General features: G+C 41.3%; 1 protein-coding gene across 1 annotated transcript in view; it reads right to left on the bottom strand.

Moving 5' to 3' along the window:
- Nucleotides 1-1,252: 1,252 nt before the first annotated feature.
- The window catches only part of FAM185A (family with sequence similarity 185 member A), a 37,250-nt gene continuing 26,275 nt past the window's right edge, over nucleotides 1,253-12,227 (bottom strand). The window contains exons 7-8 of the mRNA XM_038153095.1: nucleotides 12,009-12,143; nucleotides 1,253-2,855 (exon numbers count right to left, since the gene is read on the bottom strand). Of these exons, the coding sequence (XP_038009023.1) occupies nucleotides 2,740-2,855; nucleotides 12,009-12,143 (251 nt within the window). The 3' untranslated portion in view covers nucleotides 1,253-2,739. The remainder of the gene's footprint in view (nucleotides 2,856-12,008; nucleotides 12,144-12,227) is intronic.

Raw genomic sequence — 12,227 nt, 5'->3', positions numbered from 1 at the left:
TTATTTTTTCTTAAAACTAATCACACTTTAATAAAAGGCCATTTGTTGCATTAGTAAGGAAGCATAGCAAATCCTTCTCACAGGAGTATGAATGCCTTCAAGCAAGACAGCTGCACCCAGACAGCACTGCTAACTCTCAGATGTTGATTCAAGCTGTCTTCATCTTTCAATAATGAAAGTTTTTGTAGTCCCGTGCCGAGTAAGCAATGAATAAATCTGCATGTGTTGGAGGATTTGTTTGCTATGAAGGTCCTCTCCAGGACATAAACACTCTGACTCCCCAGAGAACTTCACACTTGATGTGGCTGGTACCCATCAAGCACAGCCTTTTCGAGGAGTTGGGAGCAGTGAGTAGGCAGTGAGTACAGATTCTTTAATACACAGCTACACCCATGCATCTAAGCAGAGTTCTCCACTTCTCAACAGTCACTTGGGCACCCACAGCCCTCATTCTCATAAAAGCCTCTTGGGCTGAGTCCAGCTCTCTAAACAACCTCATGTTTGTGTCTGCAGGTCTGAACTGTGGGCTGGCTGGCAGCTGAGAGAGCAGGAGAACCAAATTAAAGATTACAGATGAAAAAAGTGTTAAGAGTATAAATTTGCTCCAGCTACAAGAATGTCTTCTCATCAAATGGACAAAAAAAGATATATGGGCACACAAGGGATTTGCCATTCAAATTCTAATTGCTGATAACCTACTAATGTTCCCTTGTCTAGAGATAAATACAGTTTCACCTCATTAGAGCAGAACAAGACATTGTTCAATGCCTTTGGGGAAACTCATAAGGCAGCGTTTGTCCTCCTTCAACTCATTCTTGACATTTATATTAACATTCTAGCTGGTCTCAACATGTTTTAGCTTGGAATGAATATAATCAGTAGCTTTAGTGGTAGCACAATTTTTCTGCTGGCTGATTTAAACTTTTTTAAGCAAGTAGCTAACAAGTCTGATGTTTAATTCCTGCTAGATTTAGAAAAGGAATGAATTCAAAGTCTGAGTTTGCTTTCTTTTAAATATGGAACAAATAACATGTTTTCTTACTACATTCTCCCTTAAATTGCTGATGCAGCAGTCTCAAAAAACACAACCTTAATCTCAGAGGCTGCCAGGCTTTGTATTTCAGGTGAATAATGGGACCATTAAATGGATTCAATCTTGTGAAGTTCCTACTAGACTGTTTCCATGTGGTGTGAATTTTGAGGTGCTTTTTTCACTTTGGCAGGAGGGCACAGAAATCATTCATTTCAAATATTTTTCTGGGTATCCAGAACCATTATAATTTATTAATTTTGTAACTTTTAAAAGTATAATAATAACTCATATCTAGTAATATTGTAATGCCTTTAGTAATACCATTAGAAATGTTTTATATATTAGTGTTTATATTAAAAATACATATAATTTGTCATATGCATCAGTGCCCACCTCATCCCAACAAGCAGTACACACAACAATAAACAGGAAATGGAGTGTTTAACCCCCCTAAGTTACAGTAGATATGCTGCCTTTGACTCTTGAAATCCATTAGCCAGGGGCAATTCTATCTGCTGGGGAATCCTGTGGCAAAAGAAGTTAATTTCATAATGTACCATTATGACCTAAAGAACATACACATATATACAAAACTTAAAGCCTGAGCTGGCAGTCTGAATTCTGTCCTGCTCCTCACCATCCCCTCAGCTGGCAGGGATTCTGACATTTCAGCTTAAAACACAATTTCACTGCTGCTTTTATAAGGTGCCATAGAGATGCATGGAAAGGTTTTTAAAAGCCCCATTTACTTTACTGTGTGCTTGTTTTACAGGAACACAGAACCCTCCACAAAAATCAGACCTGTCCTTGTGCAGACCCAGCTGCTCCCCTGACCTCCCTCTGCCTTCCTGCCTCCCAGGGCTGCCTGGCAGCTGTGCAGGACAGGGCTCTCAGGCACTGCAGATGGAGCAAGCAAAGAGATTCCAGCTCTCAGCCACGAGGGCAACACTTCCTTTCCATGGCAGCTTCTCCTTCAGGGGAACGCTCAGGACTCTCCTCTGAAGTCCAGTTGGAGGAGTGCTCCTCCTTGAAATCAGCCAGCTCCATGGCACTTTTATTTATTTTAAAAGCTTTTCTTTGCAGATGAGCAGTGGTAGACAGAGCTGGAGTTCCTTCTATCCACAAACCACAGGTTCAGGATGACACAGAGCAAGTTCTGCCAGTTCACAGGAGTATTTTTACACAGAAAGTACCCATCACCCAGGCAGGAACTGCTCAGGGTTCAAACACCAAATAAAAAGACCACATAAGAACCACACTGAAAGTGATTTTTTTCCTATCCATGATACAATTTGGTTGAAGAAAATTCTCTGCATTTTGCATAAACCAGCAGAATTCCCACAGTATTGAGATATTTAAAGTATAACAGAGCTTGCAAAGCTTGTCATCTTGGAAGTGTTGAAAATGCTATTTTTAAACGACAACTCCAAACTTTTGTTTGAAAGCTACCAGCTTTTAAACTGATATGGTAAGTGGGTCAAGTTATATGAATTCTGAATATGTAAGATCATCTCATTCCTAAAAGGCACTAAAAGTAAACCAGACTGTTTAGCACCAGCACTGTTACAGGCAAATCTTGGGTTAAAATGGTCTCATTTTTAATAGTTCCTCTTTTATATTAAGGATATTCATCCAAAACTTTTCATTATTTTACAGAAATGTTCCTTTGTAGTTTCTTGATTTCATCTCTTTGGCCTATTTCACCTTTAGGAACTCTTCAGCTTGACAGACTGGATCCAGCTTTGGCTTTTAAGACACACTTTGCCATTTTGTGTGTCAGCCTTAATCCATTTGTCTGTTTCATCCCTTTGATTCATGTGACCTGGAAAAGAGAGTTGTCTTAGTTTAGTTTGACACACAGTAAACATATCATCTTCACATTGTCTTTTTTTCCAAGCTCCTTGGAAGCACTTATAGCACTTTTATTTGGTAGAATTTGTGTACTTTTAGCAGAGACATTTCCTTCTTGATACAGTTTTGTTTTTTGGTTTTTTTTGCATTATCTACTTTCCCATAATACATCTTTACAATACAGAACTGGTTTTTATTTTACAGTACTGCACTTTTTATTCTATGCTAAGAAATGTGTTCTGGTGTTATGGTTAACCCTGGCTGGCTGTCAGGTACTTACCAAAGCCACTCTGCCACTCTCCTCCTCAAATGGACAGGCCAGAGAAAATAGAACAAGAAGTTCATGGATCAAGATAAGGACAGGGAGAGTTCAGTCAGCACTGACTGCCACAGGGAAAACAGACTTTACTTGGGGAAAAAAATTAATTTTATTTATTCCCAATCAGCTCAGAGAAGGATAATAAAAAATAAAGCCAAATCTTAAAAACATATCCCACTCACCCCTCCCTTCACTCCAGGCTTAATTTCACTGCTGATTTCTCTACTCCCTCCCCACCAGAGGCACAGGGGCATGGAGAATGGTCAGTTCACACATTATCTCTGCCAGTCCTTTCTCCGCAGAAGGAGAGCTCCTGATGCTCTTCCCCTTCTCTGACATGGAGCCCTCCACAAGCTCCAGGTGGATCTCTGCACCCCTGCAGAGGCTGCAGCAGGGGCTGCAGGGGAATCTCTGCTCTGGCATCTGGAGCACCTCCTGCCCCTGCACCTCAGCAGGGCTATTTCTCTCACATATTTTCACTCCTCTCTCCAGCTGCTGGTGTGCAGTAGGGTTTTTCCCCTTTAACTATGTTATCTGTCATCACTGATGGGTTCAACCCTGGCCAGTGGTGGGTGTCCATCTTGGAGCAGGCTGGTGCTTGGCTCTGTAGGACACAGGGGAAGCTTCTGGCAGCTTCTCACAGAAGCCACCTTGGAGCACTCCACCACCACAACCGGGCCACCATGTACTGGTTTTCTGTGGGACAGGGTTATTTTTTTAATAGTAGCTAGGTTGAACCCTGCTTTAGATTTCTGCTGAAAACAGTGTTGACAATATATAAAATTTGTCATTTCTGAGTGGCCCTTTCAGAGCAGCAAGACCTTTTCTTCTTCTAATAGTGCCCTGCCAGTGAGGAGGCTGGGGGTGCACAATGAGCTGGGAGGGGACAGAGCCAGGACAGCTGACCCCAAATGACCAAAGGGATATTCTGAACTGTATGGTGCCATGTTCTGTATCAGAGCTGGCAGAAGGAGAGGCAGGGGACATTCAGAGTGATGGCAGTTGTCTGACCCAGTATCTGTTACATTTCCTGGGGATGGCCGAACACCTGTTTGCCCTGGGAAGTAGTGAAAGAATCCCTTCTTTTGCTTGGCTTGTGTGCACAGCTTTTGCTTTATCCATCAAACTGTCTTAATCTCAAAGGCTCTTTATCCCAACCATGACTTTTCTCACTTTTACTTTTCTGCCTCTCTCCCCCATCCCACAGGTGGGGAGTGAGTGGCTGCCTGGTGCTCAATAGCCAGTTCTGGTTAAATCATGACTCTACAAGAGATACTGATCTGGCTCAGTAATTTCAAAGACTTTAAGAGCCATGGTAAGACCTGATTGCCCAGATGCCCAGACATTTTGCAAGTATTACTGTTTCCTTATGATAATGGCCTAAAAAAAAAACCCCACGACCCTGAGGTATCTGTCTTCTTACAAGTTTCACAGAAACTTCATATTCACAGTCATGCTCTGAAAAGCTCACTGTGTACAAAGAAGAGAGTTCAACTCAGTCTCATTTCATAATTAAGAAACTGAGCCCAAAAGAGAATAATTGACCTTCCAAATTTATACAAAAGATTTGTGTCCATATTGGGAATTAAACTGGGATCTTTAAAGTCCCAAATCAGTGCCTTTATCATAAGATCAACCTTCACTTTGGTTTATCTTTGCAAAATATCATTTACTATTACTTTAGTGTTCATTTAACTGTGTGAATTCTAAGTTTAGACTAATTTGATCCTGGAATAGCAAGAGGGATGGCAGGGAAGCAGATTCCGAGCCAATTTTGCAAACATGCTCTGCTCTGACCTGTAACACAGCTGAAATTAAATTCTGGCCACAGCAAAAACAGTGGCAAAACTCCAAGTGACATCACTGCATTGGTTTCCACAACTCAGGCCTATGTGCCAGAACTTCTCAATAGTGTTTCAGGGCTTTAGCAGCTCTAAGGGGGTTTCGTTTGAGCTTATGGGCCAAACCCACAACAATTCACAACAGGCTGAGGTATGGTTTGGAAGTACAGAGTTCTCAGAGGAGCCCAACTATGTCAGAGTCACTTCAGTGCCCCTTGGTATCAGACTACAACACGCCTTCAGGTGTCTCCAAGGGGATGTCTTAATGCAATTTCTGCACTCCTCATTGCTCCAGACAGCAGCAGCCTCAGCCACACTCAGTATCAGTGTCATTCCTGCAGTAAAACAGAATTCACAGACCTCTACTCATCATCCAATTGCAGACTTAAATCTGTGATGAATCACCAAGTTGGACAAATGTGTTGTATATGGAATCCATTAATTTGAAAGTTCAGTTCCTCAAAGCTTTCCTGAATCACAGATTTTCAATAGTATTGTAGCAGAGAGTATAGAACAACAATTAAAACAGAACCTTTTAAGCACAGATTGCACTTAAAACATTTCATCAGTCTGGTTTTTAAACAGGAAACAGCCTCCAGGTGACATGAAATTGAACCAGCAAAGAAGTACAAAGGAAAATTTCAGCTGATCCTTTAACAGAGCTGTAGAACAATAAAAATACAGCTTTTTCTCCTAGGGAGAAAATGCAGGGTAGCAATATATTTCCAGAGAGTGCTTGGTCCTAGTTCCTCTCTCTCATTTTTTTGTGACCATGGCTTGTACTTCTGTACAAGAAACAAACACTAAAGCACAGAATCAGTGCTGTAAATGGTTTCGTGCACTGCTTACACCTTGGCAAAAAAGTTAAAGAAGAGTTTAGGGAACACAGGAACAAATTTACAAGAGCCATTTTAAAGCTGAGTTTCTGTCTGAGCCGTTTCTCATTTTGTTTTTGCTATGTGAATGTAGAAAAAAGTTTTGTTCCTTATACTTCTGGAAATTTGCCTGTGAGGCATATATTAAGGTTATTAAGCCCATCACTAGTAGGAGGTTCAGTTATTTCCTGTATTTGAATTAGTCTGTGTATGAGGCACTAATCAAGTAACAGGATTCAGTTGGACACCTGATGACTGCTTGGCTCTTTACTGTACCCACTGCTTGTACTCTGAATACCATGAGAACACACGTGGATTTTGAGGAAGACTTTACTAGCTTGATTAAATCACAAAAGCAAATAGCCTCCTGGACTGAGAATGGGTGTGGGGGGGAAATAATTTCAAAACCTACCAGTCAAGACAGCAGCAGGAGTTCAGGAGAAGACAGATACTCTCTTATGCTGTGTATTCCTTTCCATTTAAAGCCCAGGAAAAAGGTGGAGTTTTTTCCCCTTCCCCAGTGTGTGGTGTTTAAAGGAAGATAACACCTTTGCAAAACTTTACAGTCAAGTACTGACTGTTTATTTACTTGCCTTCCTGGAGACTGGAGAAGTTGAGAGCTCTATTTTCATGCCACAAAACACAAGAAGGGGATCATATTTTAAGTGTTGTTCATTGGTAGTGCTAGGACTGTGGGACATATCAAAAGGCTGTGAACAGCTTGAGTTGAATGCAAGCTGAAACCAATAAAAATCTGTAGGATAGCATCTCATCTAATGTGTTTAATAAAAGTTGGATGAACTTTCTATTTGACTTGAAGGAATGTAATCTTTTCCAGATACAACCTGGGTCTTTGTTTATTTTTTTTAAGATATTGCTTAAGGATCAAGGCTTCACAGAGGGCAGTGTGTAGAGGGACATTATAAAACAAAGCTCTTCCCACTCAATTCTAGTGGCCAAGAGTCAATAAAAACTGCTTCTAAGAAAGAAAGAAAGTTCTGAAGTGCCTTGAGAACAGACTAAACAGGGGGGGGCATGACAGCAGATAGTGTTACTCCTGGGATCAGAACTGCAATGTTGACTGCAACAAACCCAAGACAGCTGCACAGTGGGAGCACTTGTGCAGCTGGTAAGCTTCAGATAAAACCTGAAGTTTCAGCAGACTGACATAATACAAGCTCTTTCACTTATTTCCCTTTTAAAGGCAAGTTGCTTCTCTCATGTTATTCGCTGCCCCTTCACTGAGTTTGTATTCAACCCTTGAACTCCAGGCAGCTAAAACCACAGACATTACCTTGGAGTAAAGCACATAGAATTTCTCATAATGAAGACTCTTAAACACATCTATGCATAAAGCTTTGTGCATGGTACAAGGGACTCCTGTGGTCAGCCCCCTCTGGCACACTGGCCTTAAAGCAATCCTAAAGGAAAGGCCACAGCATTCCACAGGCTGCTCTCCCAGTACTGCTGTATGAGGGACCACAGAGTGAACAGTGAGAAGTAATGATTCCTGATGGCAGGAAACATCTGCCTCGATCCCCTTTGCTCCAGCAGGGAACATCAGGCAGATGTGAAAGTTGTAACACCTCAGAGCATGCCTGAGTGAATGACTGCTGTAAGGAGAAAGGTGCTTCTCACCACAATCTATGGGGAGAACCAGGCAGGATGAGAAGACCTGACACATGTTAGTAAGAGAAACCTGAAAAGTCAGAGATGGGACAGAAGTGTCAATGTTCATCTTTTCACAGGAATCTGGTAATTACAGACAGGCTGATTCTCCAGAGGCACTGAAAGAGGAAGGCCAGCTAAGAAGTTCTGCAGTATTAAAAGAATAATTGGATACTCAATCAAACCATAAGGTAGAGGGAATGTGAAAATTGTCACAGGGGGAAAAGGAGTTAGAGGAGTCAATGGGGGATTTCCTCTGCATGTCCTGTATACACATCTAAGGGAAGGCATAAATTAATTACCACGGGAGAGTCCTATTTCCTGCATGGCCACCAGAGGCACGGCTCAGAGGAACACTGCTCCCAGATGGCTTAGCAAAGCTCTTGTGCTGTAGCCAGATTTGGATTAGTACCAAAACCTAAAAGTCCTGTTACCTGCTGTAATTGTTGTCATGCTGACAACAACTGGGAACAAGTATGTCTGGACCTGGGAGAAAACCAAAGCATATGCTCTTTGTGTAAGGACAGAAAAACACAGACAGGTTTGCCAGCTGAGAAGGTAAAAACAGGGAGACACAGTAACAACAAACATCCACAGCCTCTGAAGAGCAGGTGGGACATGGTGGGACCTTTACCATGGAAACTCACACAGCTGCTGCAAACCAGAGGAAGTGCCTGCAAAGTTCAAAGATTCCTCTGCACCAAGCAGATGGCATCAGCTGAAAGGTTGCCACTGGATATGAACTCGGCATTAGAACTGGGGCAGGGATGGAGAAACATCCAAAATCAGGTGAGTCCCTGGCATCACTCAGAAATGAGATTTACATGGTTTATTTTCCAGACAATTAGGTTTGCAAATTGACACCATTTGCTACAAGGATTCAAATCAAGTCTCTGAATGACTGCAAGACTTTTTCCAGCAAGTTCACAGGGGTCAACAAGTTGGCAACCAAAGTGCCTGAAGTGCGTCCAGTGGCTGTATTTCATTTAGTCCCCATCCACCCACATGCCTGATAACCTTCCTTTGTGTCCTTTGTTACTGTGGAGTGGGTGGGAGGAGATGGTCACATCAACCAGAGACAAGAGAAAACAGGGCCAAAAGCCTCTCCTGAGGAAGCACTGAATTTGGTCTGAGATGGTCACATCACCTGGTCTTCACAACCTGCAGCACTGACAGTCCTACTGCCCCCCAGACCAGTGCTACAAGGAAGTTTACCTTGCTATTTAGCTAAGTTTCCTTTAGCATAGGGCCAGGTTATAATTTTTAGTCCTATTGCCTCAACAGAACAAATTATCTCTTTCTCTGTAGCAACTTCTTATGTACTAGAAAAATGCATCTTCTCTTCCCTTTGTCTTCTCATCTGAGACAAAATCAGAACTTTTCAGTCTTCTCTTGTTAATCATGATTTCAGGACTCTGATCACGTGTTCTCCTTTAGAGACTCTACAGTTTCAAAGCACAGTACTCAAAACTGGACACATTCCAGCAATGTATTACTAATGCCATGTAAAGCCAAAGGATTATTTTGAGTTTTACAGAACAATCATGTTAATATGCTCTTTGTTTTCAATGGTGTAACACTATTGTTTCCTGATATTATTTAAATATTTCTCCTCTTGGGACTACACAGGTGATTGTTCCTACATTTGTACTTTGAACTTAACTTACTGGAAAATGGCCTAAAAAGCATGTAAATCAAAATTATATGAACTTTAACCTTGACCTTCAACATGTTTGTAACCCCTTTAATATAACAGTCTTCTAAGTTCATTTTCTGCTTAATATTTAACACTTTTTAGTCTGCTAATCTTTCTCTTACCACATGAAGTACCTATAGCTGATTACCTCCACAGACATAAGATTTAAGAGCCCAGGCACACCTGGAGACAGGGAGAAGGCAGATATTGAGCAGGAAGGGCTTCTCTTCTTGACAGGGAAAAGAAAGAACACCTTGACACAATTACAATCAGCAATTACTGGAATTGCTCAAACACTCTAAAGGCAGCCAAACACTTCCACTGATGGAAGCTGGACCAGTGCTTAGCATGAACAGTGTTTTTGTAACATTTCATTATAGCATACATACTGCTTTCAAGACTACCTACTGATGCCAATGCAAACAGATGCCTTGCCCTTGCAAATTACTTCAAAGAATAAAAACTCCCTGCCACTGCTCTCTAGTTCCCCTCCCTTTCTCAGCAAGTGTTTCAATTTTGCAGGAAAATCCCAAACAGCAAACCCATTTTCACACTCTCATCCCTCTGTCTCTAGAGCACTCACTCCAGGCTTCCATCAGCTTGAGTTCCCTAAATCCCACTCTATTCCTTGGCTAGCTGGCAAACCCTGGATGTGAGTGCTTGTGGGGCTGTGGTGCAGACTCCCCCTCGGTGTGGAAGTGGGGTGATGGTGTCATGATAACTGCTCTAAAGCAGTAGGGAAGGCTTTCCTGGAGCAGCAAAGTGCAGGAATAAGTGCATGTTTATCCAAGTCACAGAATTCTGCCTTGTCTTCCCACTGGACAGCCTTCTCTCTAACACATTCAAATATTCCCAGAGGCAAGTAAAGCTTCCTAAAAGGTCACAGTGCCTGTGTTATTCACATGAGAACTGGATTTTCTGAAAAATCATCTGTTTTTAAACGAATCTTTGAACTCAAAAGCATAAAACTCCTAAACTGCCATGCACTTGTGATACAGTTTTTAACCACTCGGCAAAGCCCCTCTTCACTCTCTATTTTACATTTCTTCAGTCACAACAGCAGGACAGCTATGGACCTTGTACCTGAAATTTCAACAGTGAATAATGCTCCCAGGATACAGAAATTGTATTAAGTGATTTTCAGTTATTTGAAAATCTAATTGTACAAGAAAATGACCAAATATCACCCTTAGGAAGAAGCAATTGTTGATAGTGAGGGGGCAAGTGCAGAAAGAATACACCCTAAGGTAAAGAGAAATAGGAGGAAGTATTTCCCTTCTTATGTAATGCTGCAACTTCTTTAAACAACTGATAATCATTGGTCTAATGCTGTTGCCTTTGCATAATTCTTGATGATTTCTGTGCCTTTGGGACATGTGTATTTGAGAGTTAACTAATCAGAGTTGCTCTTGGCCTCAAGTGCTGAGATCATTTCCATACAGAACAGTGAGCTGAAAAATTGCATCTGCTTCAGTGATGACTGTCCCACACAAACACTGGGTTGTGAAACCAGAGAAGTCATTCAGCTCTGTATATTTGAAACACCATTCTTATCTTTAATGTAGCCAAAGTAGCAAGATGATTGATTGGCTGGAGGTCCTCATTCACTGAAAAGTTCTTGTTTTACTCCTGAGAGGATTCATTACACCAAGTCATGCTAGAATCTGGGGTCCCTCCACAGATTTCTAGCCTGACAACCTCTAATTATGGTTTTTGTAGAAACTATATTTAATAACTGCTACTAAATTAAAGTGCTAGTTTCTGTTCCTAGGCAGAAAGAGACATATAAGCAGGCTACATACTAAAATTATATAATCACACTTCCAATGTTTTCCTGACTCTGAGATCCCCATCTTACATGGGGGAGGAAAAGAGTTTTTGTGCATATTTTTTTAGGTTTAAAACTCAGAGCCTTACCCCATCTGCTATCACAGCAGGTCACACTGACACAACACATTCAAACACAGAGCTGGAGCCCTCAGACACATTCAGTTCATGTTTCCTCTAGAGCAAACTCTGTAATTGGTAAAAGCAACAGCCTTAACTTCCAGATAGCAACATCTGGAGTGGGGGAGAGAAATACACACCCTGACAGTGAAATGTACAACTGTTTTCTAAAGCTGGAAACAGCAAGACCTGGGATTCTAAGTTCAGTTTTAAATGCCTTACAAGAACACTTCCAGTAATTGCAGGTACCTTTCCATGTACTGTCTGTCTCTATTCCTCCAGCTCCAGCTTCTTCTGCTCTTCTCATCTCCCACCCATCATTTCTCAGCCTATCCTGCACTACTGTACATTTATAAATATGCCATATACCCCTTTTATTTCCCTTTTGGACTCAGAAACAGACAGATTTTAAAAAAAATATTATTGTATTTTTAGTAAAAGAGATTGCCTAGGAAAGTCTATGTGACTTCCTAAGCCAACAAAGCAATGGGTCAAATTCAGCCCTGGATTATCTCCCAAAGTCACTGGACTAATGCTAAGGAGGAATTTGGCTCTAAGACTTTTGTTAGAAGAAGTTGATTACATTCACAAGTCATTTACCAAATAAAATTTTAAAGTCATCCAGTAACATGGGGAGTACAACAGCACAAGCAAACATCTGAAAGTGAAGCAGATTAAACAAGCAGCTGCCAAGGGCAATAAACTAATAAAGAAATGTAGATGCCTTTGACTCAGGCCAGACAGACATTTATTGGAAGCCAAGATTAGTAAGCCTTACCACTTAGAGTTACATGATCATCTTTTGAGGCACTCTGTGTTTCTTTTAACTGGATCTCTGAACTCACATCCACTTTTCTTCCAGACAGCTCTAAATAGGCTTTGAGAGATGCAGGTACCTTGACTGTAATTGAACCTGGTATAAATGTAAGTGAAAGCTAGTTAGTTTAACCCTGAGATCAAAGCATGAAATAATCCATTATTTCACTAACTTGAATCA

This window comes from Motacilla alba, chromosome 1A (assembly GCF_015832195.1).
Source record: "Motacilla alba alba isolate MOTALB_02 chromosome 1A, Motacilla_alba_V1.0_pri, whole genome shotgun sequence".
NCBI classification, from domain to species: Eukaryota; Metazoa; Chordata; class Aves; order Passeriformes; family Motacillidae; genus Motacilla; species Motacilla alba.
Note: the sequence above shows the minus strand (reverse complement) of the source record. Positions and strands in the feature narration are given on the sequence as shown.